Source organism: Rhinolophus hipposideros, assembly GCF_964194185.1.
Source record: "Rhinolophus hipposideros genome assembly, chromosome: 3".
Classification (NCBI taxonomy): domain Eukaryota; kingdom Metazoa; phylum Chordata; class Mammalia; order Chiroptera; family Rhinolophidae; genus Rhinolophus; species Rhinolophus hipposideros.
In genome coordinates, this window is record NC_138049.1 from 87420416 (window position 1) to 87435944 (window position 15529).

At 40.0% G+C, this 15529-nt stretch overlaps 1 protein-coding gene across 1 annotated transcript in view; it reads right to left on the reverse strand.

Annotated features, from left to right (window-relative positions):
• Positions 1-15529, reverse strand: part of LRRC1 (leucine rich repeat containing 1) — a 112804-nt gene that overhangs the window by 12135 nt on the left and 85140 nt on the right. Inside the window, exons 8-10 of the mRNA XM_081032551.1 lie at positions 13934-14078; positions 11318-11436; positions 9719-9802 (exon numbers count right to left, since the gene is read on the reverse strand). Of these exons, the coding sequence (XP_080888677.1) occupies positions 9719-9802; positions 11318-11436; positions 13934-14078 (348 nt within the window). The remainder of the gene's footprint in view (positions 1-9718; positions 9803-11317; positions 11437-13933; positions 14079-15529) is intronic.

The following is a 15529-nucleotide window of genomic DNA, read 5'->3' on the forward strand; positions in this document are numbered from 1 at the left end:
ATACGTTCATTAAAATCTCTACAAAACATTAAACCCACATGTTCTCGATTAAATCAAGAAAATAAACAATACAGTTTAAAAGTTTCATTCTGGAAAGAAATCATTTTCCACTGCCATCTAATGCAAATACATCTTTTAAATATGTTAACCAAGCTACATAGGTCCAGACAAATATTATTCGGTAATAAGGGAGTTTCAGAATTCCAGGTTTCAAAAGTTAGGCAAAATCTCTCTCTCTCTCTCTCTCTCTCTCTCTCTCTCTCTCACACACACACACACACACATGCGCGCGCCTTTGAAGACCAGCTCATTACATTAAATTTAGTGTTCTCAGTGTTCCAATTTATAAATAAAAAAGGGGAAGGGATAGATGGTACAGTACATTAATTTCCACCAAACATTTTTTAGTAGCTTTCATTCACAGCTTAATTTGGTAAATTCATTTTCCTTTGGTGGAACAAAAGAAAAACAATCAACATTTCAGCCAAGACTGAATTTGGTAAACACATACATTAATCTCCTCAGCTACGACCTGCTGGTAAAAGCATATGTTAATACCTACATCCACACCAGATTTTATTAATTAATTATTTCCCTTTTTTTCCCCAGATTAATTAATTATTTCCCTTTTTAAAAACAACAACAACAAGCAATTCAAAGGTAATTGGGCTTTGTATAAGTCCGCTCTTCAACAAAGAACATAAACACAAAAAAATTCAATGATTCTCAAACAAATTGGTTGTGGTTTCTCCAGTCAGGAAAGCTGCACCAGGGGGTGAAAACCTAACTGGATCCCAGACACAACATTCTGCGGACGCCATACAGTACCACATTCTTCCTGGCCTGACTAACCCTGATTGCTAGAAAAGGCTCATGAAGAAACCTATTGATGTCTCTCTGACGCATGGAAAAATACTCCGGAGCCTTCTCTACTTGAGGAGGGGCAAAAGGCTTGATTGAGTCTTCAATGATGTCTGAACATGTCTTCTGCCCTTTTCTACTTATGTATGTGTTTGGTATATGTATATCTTAAAAAGCAGACTGCATATTTATGGAATTGCTACATAATTACCTTTATGAACAACCTTATGTCTTCCCTTTGGAGTTCATATGAAGATTTTTGAAATAATATGTGTAACCACAGTATTTAACCATAATGGACGTAAAAGAAAAGTAAATATATATAAGGAAACATGGACTAACAACAGTCTCTGGTCATCTGGAAAACACCCAGACATATAAAAAGATGTCCCCTTTACTTCTCAGTATTCACATTTCCCATCCCAGCAAAACTGGTTTATGCACTATCCTCTAAGACACATCTTCTGTTTTTGGTTCAACTGTTTCTCATACAAATAAATGCCCTTCTTCCTTTTGTCTTTCTAAATCTTACCAATCATCCAACCTTAGCTAAACATCCTGCACTCCATAAAGCCTTTCCTGTATCCCATGGTCCATCCTGGTACATTGCTCTCTGCACTCCTTTCATAATTATGGTCTATACAAATCCTCTGACAGATCTTTGACTGAGCCACTGTTTAATTTGTACATTTACATACAATCAGGGTACTTGGCAAATACAGTACCCATCCTATCTACTCACCTGTAGGCTATCTACTTACCAACATTTCTCAGTTAGGTATGTTTATACACTTATATTTATTAATGTACTTACTGCTAAAAGGCTGCTACTTCAAGTTATTACCTGCATCTATGTGTAGCAAAGGAGACCACAAAACTGTTCTTATATTTTGCCAGTAACATCACTAGAGTGGCCTCTCTTAGGTTCTATAAAGATATGAGACAGGATCTTTTGTGGGGCGAGGCAGTCATGCTGCCTTTGGCGATGGCAATCATCAGTTTTAGTCAGATGCCCGGGAATATCATTGAAGGAAAGAAATCAAAACCCTGGACCTTCTGAAGATCAACTTGATTTGATTCTCTCTAATGCATTTAAATGATCCCAACAAAGATGTACTCAGGACAAGGAATACCCAGTCCTCATGGAGGCGACGCCCCCCCCCCACCATGTGGAGGGGTGTCTACACTGGGGTCTGGGTTCCATGGTGCCTGCGAGCCATGCAGGTGGCCTTCCACGTCAGCACATGGCTGAGAGTGCCCTCCAGCCCCCAACCCCACCATCCTCCTCCGGGGAGGCAAAGCAGATCACATCAGTTATTCACATACGTGACCCTCCTGATGGGACAAGAGGTTCCTGGAAGGTGTCGACAGCCAAGACTGAATCGTGATTTGGGGCACTTTACCATGAAACTGTCCGCTGCCTTAGCCACCTGGAGGGTATCTGTTTTGGGGGCCCTACTGCTGCCTCACCGTGTGAACACTTTCAATCCGTATCATGTGCATGCACTATATAGTCACAAGAGCTAATTAATTAACGAATTACACTACATCAGAGAGGGCTCGAAAAGTTGCAGGAGCAATAAAAGTTCTGGACAAGTGAACATCCCTGAAGTCTTTTGGGAGAAATAAGGTGAACACCCAATGGAGTGTGTGACTTGTCTACTGTGTTCACAGTCTCCTTTATATATATATAAATATATATATATATATATATATATATATATATATTTTTTTTTTTTTGTCTTTTTTCCTTTCCCACTCCAATCTCACCCCCATGTGCGAGGTCAAGGGATGGGGAGCAATTGTATTCGAGAGCCGCTGAGGCATCTGGGCTGCCAGCAGGCAGAGCAACCTCCTGATCGCTGCTGTCTATGGTTTTTGGAAAACACTGCAAACACAGAGTGTGTGTTGTTGCAGCGCGCTAGGCACGCCTTCATTGCCTGTCAGGGGCACACGCTGTCCCAGGCAGACATTCACGCAAACAGAGCCCGCTTTCCAAATCAGCCAGGAAGGGATGGCCTGAAACTTCGGCTTTTAGGAAAGATTATTAAGCATTTAAAACCGTAACTCAAAAGATACAGTTCTTCATAGATGTCAGAGAGGAAGGAGGTGCGATGGAGGGAGTGCACGCTTTTGAGATCACACAGACGGGTGAGAATGCAGGCTCGGTCATACGGTTTGTGGGTTTATTTCATACATTACTTTACCCCAAAGTAACAACAAAGATTAAATTCAATGAAACCACAAATATAACTTAGCATCTATCACAGAACCTGTTAACTGCTGCTGCCACATAGATGTGGCAATTATTGTTTTCATTTTATCAAAATGAAAAGTTCCGTCAGCACTTGCGTGCCTCCTATCCTGGCGACGCAGGGACAATCCTGGCGCGCTCGTCCCTGAACCCGACCGCACTTCTTAAAAGACTGTCTCCCTGACCATGTATCACAGTGACATGTTGTGTTTATAACAGTGAAGAACTGACATGAGTTGAGTATTGTATTATATGTATCATTCATATGAATTTTTGCTTTTTCTTTTGGGTTCAGGAAGCAAAGTTTCCAGGTTGTTTAGTGGCCATCAGGATAAAATGTCTCTATCACTCAGAAATTCCGGGAAGCAGAGTCACTGTTTAAATACTTATGACCTGTAAGGTAGGAAGCTGATATTTTTAACCCTCCCGTAAAGCCCATAATAGCACCTTTCCAGAACACAAGGGATTGGACTTGGATCCTCTGAGAATTCCAGAATATAAGTGAGTAACCTTGTTGAGCTGTCTTGTGTCTCTTAAGATGATACTGTCCTTGCCTGTTTGGCACTGATCTATCTAATACATCTCAAGGAGATGGGACCTGGAGACCATTAAGAAAACCTTTACCAAGGTCAACTTCCGCTAAGTATTAATTGCCTGCAGGTTACATTACCCTCGAAGAGATAATCAGACAGATTCAGTGACTCAAAGAGAAATCCTACCTTTCTCTGCCTATATTCCTCTTTGTGAATTCCTGTCCTAGGTATAAAGGCTCTTGGATTTGCCTTCAATATCTTCCTTTCGATATTGTTTGTAAGAGAACTGAACCCACAAGTCATTGGCCAAAAGAAAAATGTACGATAAGCAAAATCTGGTCAAAATACAATTTGAACAGAAATAATATGATGTGTAATTTTATTTTATTTTATTTTTTTAATTTATTTTAATTATTTTTTTTTTTTTAAGGAGAGCGCAGCTCAGTGGCCCATGTGGGATTTGAACCAGCAACTTTGGTGCTACCAGCACCACTCTAACCAACCAAGCTAATGGGCCACCCTCTATAATGTGTAATTTTAGAAACCAAAGACTATTTTTTGCCTTTTCCAGCATCATCTGTGGCATATTATTCAAATATTCCCTACTTCACAAATATTTTGGAAATCATGTGGCTTTGGGACTCCCTGAATTGTTGGGCCACTGACTGACATCAAAATATCTAGTAATAGCTATGGCATTCTTCTTTTCTAACTGTACAAAAGTAAATTATGTTGACTGGAAAATAAAAACCATTTATCCACACACACACACACACACACACAAAAAAAAAAAAAAAAAAAAAAAAAAAAAAAAAAAACAATGAGAAAATAACTCAAGCCAAATCTTCTACCACAAAGGATCATTAGTATTTAACATTTTGAGGTACAATCTTTCAGGATTCTCACCACGCACCTGTGATCATACATACACGCTTCAACAAAATTAGGGCCCACACTCTGATCTTTAGCACCTGTGCTTACATATGACAGCAAGCACGTTTTCCCACATCATTATATTTCTAAAAGGATTTTTATTGGCCACAGAACTATTTTATTCTACAGAGTCTCACAGATTACTGAACAAATCACCCATATTAGACACTGTTAGTTCTGCCATTTCTTGCTGTGTGATCTTGGACAAGTTACTTAATCCCTCTGCCTTAGTTTCACAATCTGTTAGATGTTAATAATGATTTGCCTACATCTCACAGAACTGTTGTGGAAATTAGGTGAGAATAGGCATGAAAGTGAACAGTGCCTATCACGTGCTAGCAGCCCCTGTACTGCATGGCACGTTGCCTGGAACTTGTTAGCTGGTCCTATATCTGCTGTGAGAAATATTCCTGTATATCCTTCTTAGTGGGTGTCCGTAACTGTTTTCTTAGGATAAAAGTCCTAGAAGTGGAACTGCAGAATCAAAGGGCATGCACATTTTTCAAGTTTTTAATAATATCATCTTCTCTACCCCAGAAGCCATAATAATTTATACTTCCATGCTAATATGTACTTTCTTGTACCCTTGCCAAAATTTAGTATCACTATTATTTTTTTTAATCTTGAAAATTTGATAGATCAAAATGCTTTCGTTAACATTTCCATGAATACTGGTGGGGCTAAAACTTTTTCATACTTATAGCCATTTCTATTTTTCTTCTGTGAATCACTTACTGGTTCTTGTAGGGTGTCCTTTGCTTTTACTTTTGTCTACTTTTCTATAGTAGGAACAATCTTTTTCTCAATGATATGAAAGAATTTCAAACAGAGTAAGGAGAGACTCCCTTCATTTGTAATATTACAAATGTCCCCAGGCTCTCAGGCTGTCTTTACCTTCTTAAAGATCAAAAATCTAATTTCCATATAGACAAATCCATCAACTGTTTCTTTTATGACTTATTTCCTCTTCTATGCTTGGGAATGCCTTCTCCATCTTGAAATCCAACGGCCAACTATATTTTATTCTCGTATATTTAGGTTTTAACTTATATTATCTCTTTTATTAAATAATAATTCATTCATAATGTGATGGAAACTCACACTAAAATAATTTTAAATTGTTAACAATACGAAGGTAGAAAGCTATCCACAAAATGAATATTCAACCACCGCAGACATTTCTGAATATCAGAAAAATACTTATGGGTCATTAATGTTTATACATTGCCTGATTTAAAAAAGCCTTGATAAACAGTCTGCAAAACCTATCTTGTCTCATTTGACTGGAGAGTTGTGATGTAGTTAGGATCACTTTCAATTTGACTTAATGGAGACAAAAAACTGGAGTCTAAACTTGGAAATATGCTCAGTTTCTTCCAGCCAAAAACTTGTTAGGGTCCAGATTGTTTAAACCAAACTTTTGGCTGGAGAACATTATGAAGTTACTGGCTGTCTTTCATCGTACCCATGATCATATATATAACAGCTCCCTGTCTATCCACAAGTCACACTACAACACAGTTTCTTCTCCTTATTTCTTCCCTCCACAAAAAATAGGAGATTTTTAGGGAGCCTCCTTTTCCCAAAAGCAAACATACTTAAGCAACAGGACGAGAAATAAAAGATACAAATGAGTTGTTTGAAAAATCAGAAGCATGCCACATGTAGCAAATAAAGCAAATCTAGCCTTTCCATTAGAGACAGAATCGTGCCAACAAACTAGAATTTAGAAAAGACAGATGAGCTGCCAAGTTATGCCTTTCAGAGTTTCTGAAACTTAAAATGTAATTCACAGAAAAGCATTCTTTTGATAGAGAATTATCTGAACAAATCTGACAAACACATAACAAAATAAGGTTCCAGGCCATGCAGTCATTTAAAAAACAAACAAACTGAGTTTAGAGGAAAATGTCCAATATTTTACAATGAAGTACACACAAAGCAGTCAGCCGATTTGAATTCTCATGCATTTACGAAGCAAATGGAAGTTAGAGATGCAACTGTGGTCTGAACAATACTTACAAGATAACAAGTTTACCTGACCTTGCTAAATTTCCAAGCAGCTAACAATTAAGAAAACAAGAGACATTCGTTGATTTGCAAATGTTTACTACTAATAACACCACAAAACACACAGAATCTATTATCGTGAACTACACAGTACAAACATTTTCCCCTCAACAACTTGGGGGAAAAAATGTAAATAAATGCTGCTATAGACTAAAAAGCTGTGCTATAAAACTGACACTATACAGTACTCTCAAATTAAAAACAAAAACGAAGACAAAAGATAGGAAGAACTACACAGCACACCAGACCAATGGCAATTGATACAACTATGGATTTTTGGCATATAAATTGAATTGGTCAGCACTTCTGTTTAGCTATGTCATACGTGCAACTTAATTGTTCAAGAGAAAGTAATAAAGTTTTGGAAGAATCCATTCAGGAAAGTGCAAGATTTGATCAAATGGTATCAAGCTTGGAGGCTGAGCAAGTACACACACATATGGTCCCTGGGCATAAGCCTCCCCTGCACACACACACACACACACGGTCCCTGGGCTTAAGCCTCCTCTACACACACACACACACACACACACACACACACACACACACACACACACACGGCCCTACCACGCTCACTGCACAGAGGACTCATGGTATGACAGTGCTGCCCAAACCAACATGACGCAATTCGAGGTCAGGAGGCCCTCAGTGGCTTGGCAGCTCAGCCCTGATGGTCAGAGGCAAGCACTCAACCATTTCTGCTGGGTTACCAAGCTGTGACCCGCAGCAGAATTGGCGACATGTGCTCAGTGCATTTCCTACTCTGGAAGCTGAGTGTGTGTGAGCAGGAGGGAAGGTGTGCTAGAAAAGATCCAGGTTCTTAAAAGCCTAAACAGTGTCTGCTTTATCAGACTGCTGAAGGAACAGGCACAGACTTTATTCCTTTACCAAACTCTAGATGCCAGAAAACCAATCAGAAATTCTCTGAAAATGGACAAAACACGACAGCTAACTGAAATGCTTTGAAGCTAAACTTGTTTTCACAATACTTTCACTTGTCAAATCACGAAAAGCTGTTTCTAATAATTTATGCAGACACACAGCACACACTAGGTATAACCCTCATGAAAGACACGTGGAGAACAAGTTTCATTCTCTTAGAGGGAAACAGGACTGATGCTAAAATGATGGTGATAGTTTTACAAAAATAAAATTCTAATGTCCGTGTCTAGAATGTATTCCTTTGAAAGAATCAAAAGAGAAGCAGAGAAAAGTTGGGAGTGGGTGGTGAAACTGGGGACTACCATTACACTTAAAAGGGTTCTCTTCGGCACTTACCTTGAAAATAGTCCTAAAATGTATTAATTTTCTAAAATGTCCAAATTAAAGATCATTTGACCTTTCTTGACCAAATCAAGGTCCTGCTGTACTTCAAGGTCACACAGATGAAAAGGTCGGGTGGAATCTGTATCAGCTGAGTGGCCAAGCTGTTACTGGCCAGTGCCAAGGGCAGTGAGCTGGCTATTGGGAGATACATCTTCGCAGCCCAGTCCCACCCACTCCCAGCTCCTGCGTGAGTCCTGGTAAGGAAAGCTTCTCACTAGCCTCAGTTTCCTCATCTGTGAAATGCGGAAATCCTCACGACCTCCAAAGCTGTTGTGAGGATTCAACGAGGTAACATACATGAAAACATCCTAGTACAGGATGAGGCTATTGAGCAAGAAAGTGATGAACCTTTACTCCTTCTCGGTACCTGTGGTTATGTGTCCAGTCGATTACCCATCCACATGTGCTATTCAACAAGAGTAAAGCTAATATTCAGAATAATGTTTAGCTCTGTGCAGTGGTTTATCCCGTAGAGACTGGAACCAAAATGTTTTGATGAGCAGGAACTCGTAGTTGTGTCCCAGTTAAGCTGAGAGGTACACTTTCTGTTGGAAACAGTTTTATTTCAGTGCCTGTGTTCCCATTAAGGATGTTTCAGAACATGGTCACACTGTAAGAAACACCTCCCACGTCTACTCAGGAGTGCTGGCTATCTTACCTGGGGAGCAGACGGGGGCAGGGAGGCCAGAGCACCAAGACCAGGAATGGAAAGAAGAAATTGGGCCAAGTTCGAATACCCTGAGAAGTACCCTAGGAAAACAAGAACCCCTCACGTTCTGCCTGGTTGGATGGCAGCTTTGAAATTATTCCAAGACAGATGGTGGAATGGGTGAAAACAGAGAAATGCAAAGGAAATGGCACTTGGCCAGGGATCAGACCACACAATACCACACTTTTTAACGTGACACCCTGACAAAGGGGAGCGGACTCACTGACACTGGATGAAGGGAAAAAAGTGGCTTAAACTTAGTTTGGACTAAGTTTAGGACTGCTCATTGGACTGCTAATAAAAAACTCAAGCTCAATACTACCCATCTCCAACCCAGGTTTCCTAGTTCCAAACAGAAAGGAGGCTTTCATTATAAACAGCACTCTAGCCACCTCCTGGTTTGATCTGCTGGGGGCTTCCTTCTCATTCTCGACATTTTCACTTCCCTGCCAGAAGGCAAATACCTCTAAGCCAGGCAGCTACTCTCCACCATGGGCTACGACTGTCTTCCCTCCCACTTGAAGCACTGGCACATAAAAAATGGATCTGGCTGTAGCTTCCCTTTGCCCTCCTCCACGTGAGTGCGTTTGTGAAGACTTCATTCACTCTCCCGGATGTGAGCACTGCCCAGGCAGTCTCTGCCCAGGAACAAGGTCGCATCAAGATCTCTTTTATAATTTCAATGGCTTATGGGGCAGTTTAACTTCACATTAAACTCAGTCAAACCCAAAGTCTTCCACTTTCTCTGCCAAACTCCCAAATCACCCATTGCTGTCAATGGTGTCACCATTTTCTGTAGGTCAAGGCCGAAACATCAATCTGTCTCTTAAAAGAAAGAGACCACCCTACTCTCTTTAATGTTACTGATGATTATTCTTTGATATAATTCCTCCAACCATCTCTACCGTCACGGATGAGAGTTCATACCTTTAAAAAGCACCACATAAGCCTTTTAAAAGTATTTGACAGTTTTGATACCTTGTGTATTAATTCTTTACGATTATTATTTTATTATTTTTTAAAAGCACATACCTCTTTTGGTAAAGACATTAATTTATTTCTGTCTGCATTCAAGTTGCTCAATTTCTTAAGCTTTCCAATGCTCTTAGGTAAGGTCTGTTAAAATAACATTTTTATTATTAACACATATTTTTAACATGGCTCACAGTAAAAACAGATCTTTTCAAAGACTTAAAGAATATAATCTCACCCAGTAACGGAAGTAATAGTTCTTCTTGAATATCACGTATTTGTAAAGCTCATTTGGGGAATGTGGAATTGAATATTTTGCATTTTTCTTGGGAACAGAGAAACACCCGTAAAGAGGTAATGAAGGCTCTTCAATACCAGAAAGTGAGAATTTAAAGGCCCTCACCCCTTCCCTGCCTGCACCTGCGAGAAACCACACTGAGATGGCAGCCTTAGGTGACGGTGGAAGCCAGAGTGCTGGGCAGGGCACCAGAACCGTGATGGCGGCAGCTGGTGGGGGAGCCCTGGACCAAACAAGACCCAGGCCTGGGCACACATGGGGAGTCTTCCACACTCTCCTGGAATTCGAGGGTGAGTGTTATTTTTTAAATTGTTATGATGGCTGTTTTTAGGCCTAAAACCACAAAGCAGGGCGGGGAGATCTGGTCACCGCCACCACACCTGCGTGTGGAGTTGGCCTGCGCTGCCGGAGGAGAGCGGATGCGGCTCCTTCACCAACTCTGCATCTTTGATCAGCGCTTGCTGTCTTCCTCTGCTCTTTTTGCCTGAAGAGCATTACTTACTCTTTTTATAAAGAAAGGAGAAAAGGAAAGAAAGAGGAACAAGGAGAAGGAAAAGTAGGGTAAAAAAATCAAATGACAAAACGAAGACAGCAAAAAGAAAAGAGAAAAGTAGGAAAGTAAACTGAAGAAAAAATAGTGGCAACAAGGAAAGAAAGGAGAAGATGAAGGAACAACTTAAGGACTGATGAAAGCAGAGGTGGCAGCAGGAAGTGAGAAGGCTGCTGAGAGTTGCTGCCCCCGGGCTGACCCACCATGCCAAGGACTCTGCCCTCAGTAGGACGAGAAACCTGGTCCCCCGCAGGATGCCTGCAGTCACCTCCACCCCAATTTCTAGGATGGGCTGAGATCATAGATCAAAGCCCAGCAGATATCACGCTCTGGCTTCTCCCGAAAGACATTCCTCCCCCCAGTCCCACCAAGGCTTTCCCTGACCAACCACCATCTCTTCCTTTCCTCTCCCACACTTCCCATTTGCTCAAAGAACCCAGAGAGAACAGTGTTTCCGCCGGCGGTCCTTGGATACCATGGCAGAAGTATCAGCACACCCACCGACACTGGCTTTTCCCTACACCTCACTGGGGAGCCCGTGACGTGTCAGTTCCTTCCCTGTCATGTCAGTACCGTAAGTGACATACATTCCGACAAGGGAACTTCAATACCATTCTCTTCACTTAAGCAGGTTAAAAAAACAATCATCTTTATGCCATGTAGTTGCTTCGCGCGTCCCTTTTTTAGGTGTAGCATAAGGAAATTTCCATTAAGTCCACTCAAATTACAAATAAGTAGAACCTACCCTAATAGGTCTTTATAATATAGAAACCACACTATAAATAGCCATTGGAATGTCAGCCACACTCACCAGGAGCCGGTTTTCTGTAAGAACTAATTCAGTGAGGCTTTCACAGTCCCCGACTGTTTCAGGCAACTGTGTTAGTCTGTTCTGATCCACCTTCAAGATTGACAGTTTCTTTAATTTTCCTGTAAAAGCATTATTTAAACTCATTAGTTACAACTGTTTTCCTAATCATCACTTGATATTTCCTGTCTTTTTTGTTTTAGTTATTCATTTTGCCCTCACCCAGCTTTTCATATTATGAAACTATCATTCTCATTTAGATCAAGTTGAGAGTTAAAATAATTTGTTCAGAGCATCAAAAACAGTCAGCAATTAGAAGCAAATCATTTTAAAAGCCACTACCTAAAAATATCGTATCCGAGCCAGAAATTTTAAGGAAAAACAAACAGCTGGCTCTTAATGGATCTTTAAAAACACGAGATGGTTCGAGACCCGAGGAGAAAGGCTTTCATGTTACTCCAAGAATCATCCTTACAAAACCAAAAAACAATGAAGTGCAGTTTATTCTGTGACCTATAAATGAAATGACTTAGTGAACATTCCTATAATGAAGTATCTCTCTATATGCAGCATAAGATGGTCATCTGAGACGCCACATTAAGGACTAAGACTATTTCACTCCGGACAAGAAGACTGGACTTACTGGTGATGCCCTCCGGCCAGGGAAAAAAAGAATGGGTTTACTGCAGTCTCCTCAGAGTCCCCAAGGAATGAAGGAAATCCTAAATCATTCAGATTCTCATTTTCAAGTACAGCTCAGGAGACTGAGGCCAGAGAGCAGATGTCCTTTGGTATCTACTAAGAATGGCTGGCAGGTAACAACGCTTTCCCCAGTAATATCAGAAAGCAGCCTCTACCTTAAAAGAGACATAAAGCTGGAGAAAGGGAAATGTTGAAAGGATTAATTTGCCTTCTGTGGCCCTACAGGGCAAAGGAGAAGAACAAACTGCTGATAAGCTCTTTATTTAGCATAATGAATACCCTACTAACACTGTCGCCAGAGGGCTTCCACCGTCCTCACCGGCAGGAGCCGCCTTCTCTGCACGCTTGCTGAGCCTCACACCTGACGCATCTCTCCCCAGCAGAGACATTTCCTTAACAATGTTACTGGCAAGTGGTCTCGCAGCCTCCCCTGGAATATTTCTAGTGACAGGACACTCATCTCTTTACTACGCAGCCCAGACTGATTTGTAACAAATATTTCTTTTAAAGCTCTTTCTTAAATCAAATTGAGATTTAAAATCCTTTCATTTCACCCTTTTAAACTGGAAGATGTAATACCGTGTTTCCCCAAAAATAAGACTCAGCTGGACCATCAGCTTTACTGCGTCTTTTGGAGCAAAAATTAATGTAAGACCCGGTCTTATATAACATAATATAATATAAATATAATATAATATACTGTAATATAATATTAATATAATAATACTTGGTCTTATTTTAATATAAGACCAGGTCTCATATAACACAATATAATACAATACAATATAATATCATATAAGACCAGGTCTTATATTAATTTTTGCTTCAAAAGACGCATTAGAGCTGATGGTCTGGCTAGGTCTTATTTTCGGGGAAACACGGTAACTCTGCTTCTCCTTCTCCCAGGACAGCCTTCCAATGCTTGAAGTCAGCCATCTCGTGCCTCCTATTTCTTCCTATTCCATGCAACAAAACATCCCCAGTTCCTACAATTGCTTTCAAATGCCATATCTGATTCTCCACCTACAGTCAAACTCCCCATCAACTTTCCAACCAGCCTTAACCAAAAGGCAATGTCTATATGCCTATCAGTTACCACTTTCATAACGATCAGTTACCACTTTCATCTTGACAAAATACCAGAAAGGAAGTGGTCCTCTGTCATAGCTTCTCCAACTACTGAAAATCTTTCCAAAACTTCCTTTGATATTTTGAACAGAAATTAAATGAAGATCAAAGACAGCAATCCTAAAACAACCATATAGTTAAATACAGTTTCTTACAACTTCCAAGCATCTTTGCACTGGTGGAGCTGCTAGTCCATATCTGTTGATACTTTCCCTGTTTCCATTTATTTTCTCAAACTGAACTGAATCCCTTTATGGTAAAGGAAATGCCTGGACTAATTTTAAAACAAGCAAACAATCAGAAACAGCACAGAATGGTTAACATAAAAGATTATTCTCAATGTACCAGAAAAGGCTCAACTCCGGCATACAGCCTTCAACAGCCTTTCTAAGTCATGCAATTAGGTCAAAGTGACTTTCTCATACACTACTTAGGATGCTCCATTAGAAATTTCTTAGCGATCGCTCATATGCTTGAAACACATGCTGTTAGCTGAGCTAATCCCTCCCAAAATCATAAAATGCGAATAAAGTAGATATAAATTAACACTTACAAGTAACAATATCTATAATTGCTGCCAAACCAGCGCAACAGAAATACTTGCACATAGAGAAACTTAAATTGTATTGAATATTCTTTGCTTTCCTTCTTAAAAAAAAAAAAGCAACAAGGAGACTACAGGAGCCACCTCCTCAGCACCTGACAGTGGTGACCAAAGGATCAGTGTGTCCTCCAAACAATGGAGACAAAAGCCAGCACCTTTAGTAGTTAGTTGTTTTCAGTACTTACCAATGCCATCAGGAATTGTTTCTAATAAATTCTGGGAAATGACTAAATCCGTTAATGAAGTCAGGCCACTGATTTCTTCAGGAAGTCTTTCCAACCTGTTTTCAGAGACATCTAAGCACAGCAGGTTCTTCAGATTTCCTATTTCCTACATTAATGACATAGAAAAAGAAACTCATGCTTAAACCTGCCATAGTACAGAGGAATTTGTCACAGTGATATTTCACAATCAAATCCCAGAGCAGTCCTAAGGATGTTTCCTCAGCTTTTATCCACATGTGAAAGCAGGAGTAAATTTCCACACCCCTTTCCAATGAAAACGGGAAGCTGCATGAATTTCAGACATGGGGCTGGGAGGGATGCCAACCCCTCCAACTTCAGGCAGGAATCATTCCCTTAACAGATGAAAAAATAGGTACCAAGATATAACACATGACTTTAAGGTCACACAAATAGGTTCTCCAAGTCTGGAACCAATCACTTAGTAAACAGCTTACACTTCAGGATGACCCAGAGATTTTCTCTGTTAAGAAACCATCTACTTTTTATCTCCCGTGACAGGTACAACAAACATCAACGCAGAACTGGAGCACACAGACCCACTGACACATTTAACATCAACAGAAAAGAGAAGCATTCTGCTTTTAAGGAAAACAGTTTCTCCAGGAGTGGAGCAAGTACCTCAATGAGTCTAATAGTCTATTCAAGAGCTACCTTCCATTCACAAAATGTGTTTTTTCTCTATTATAACTGCTTCCACTTTTCCATTCCACTGCCACCCCATTAAATTCTCACTCTCTCATTACCCTCTCACCTAAACTGTTAGTTCTGCCTCTTGGTCTCTTTCTAACCAAGTCTGTTCTACAAACTGTGCTTCTATGTCTCCCTCCTGGAAACAGAGCTACTTCTAGTCATGTAATCAGACCACCTCTTCTACTCAAAAAAAAGTCTCATGGCTTCCTGATGTCTACATAAGTACAAATTCCTCAATCTGTATTTAATTTGATCTGATCTATTCTTTCCAGTTTATCTCCTCACAAATATACATCCTATGACCCCACTCCTGTATTCCCTGTCTGTAGCAAACCAGGCAACATTTCTACTAATTTCATGCCAGACCCCGGGATGTTCTACTTTTTCATTAATTCCTTTTAACGATGTTGTTATATCCTTTTCTTTCTTTCATGAAGAAAGAAAAATAATTTTGATTATTTGAGACTGTCTGATGTGTTTAGTCTTGATTTAATAGAAGTTTACACAAGAGAAGTAAACGAGATGTTTAAATAACCATTTATAACACGATCACTGGCGTTTTAATTTCTTCGTGTTTAGGATGTGGCATTTTGTACATTACCATTTATGCACATTTGCACACACATATACTCTTCCCTTTCATGTATAATAGCGGATACTTTATTACTTTCCTGATAACTTCCTGGTATCTTTCCCCAACCCTGTGACTCACAAAGTAACTAGACTTTTCTCAATCAGGATTTATCCCAATTTTCTAGAGAAATCTAAGTATTAATCAAACCCTCACCCACACCAGTTGTTGATCTGTCCTTTCTTTTTCCTAAATGCAGCCAAGACCTCAAATTA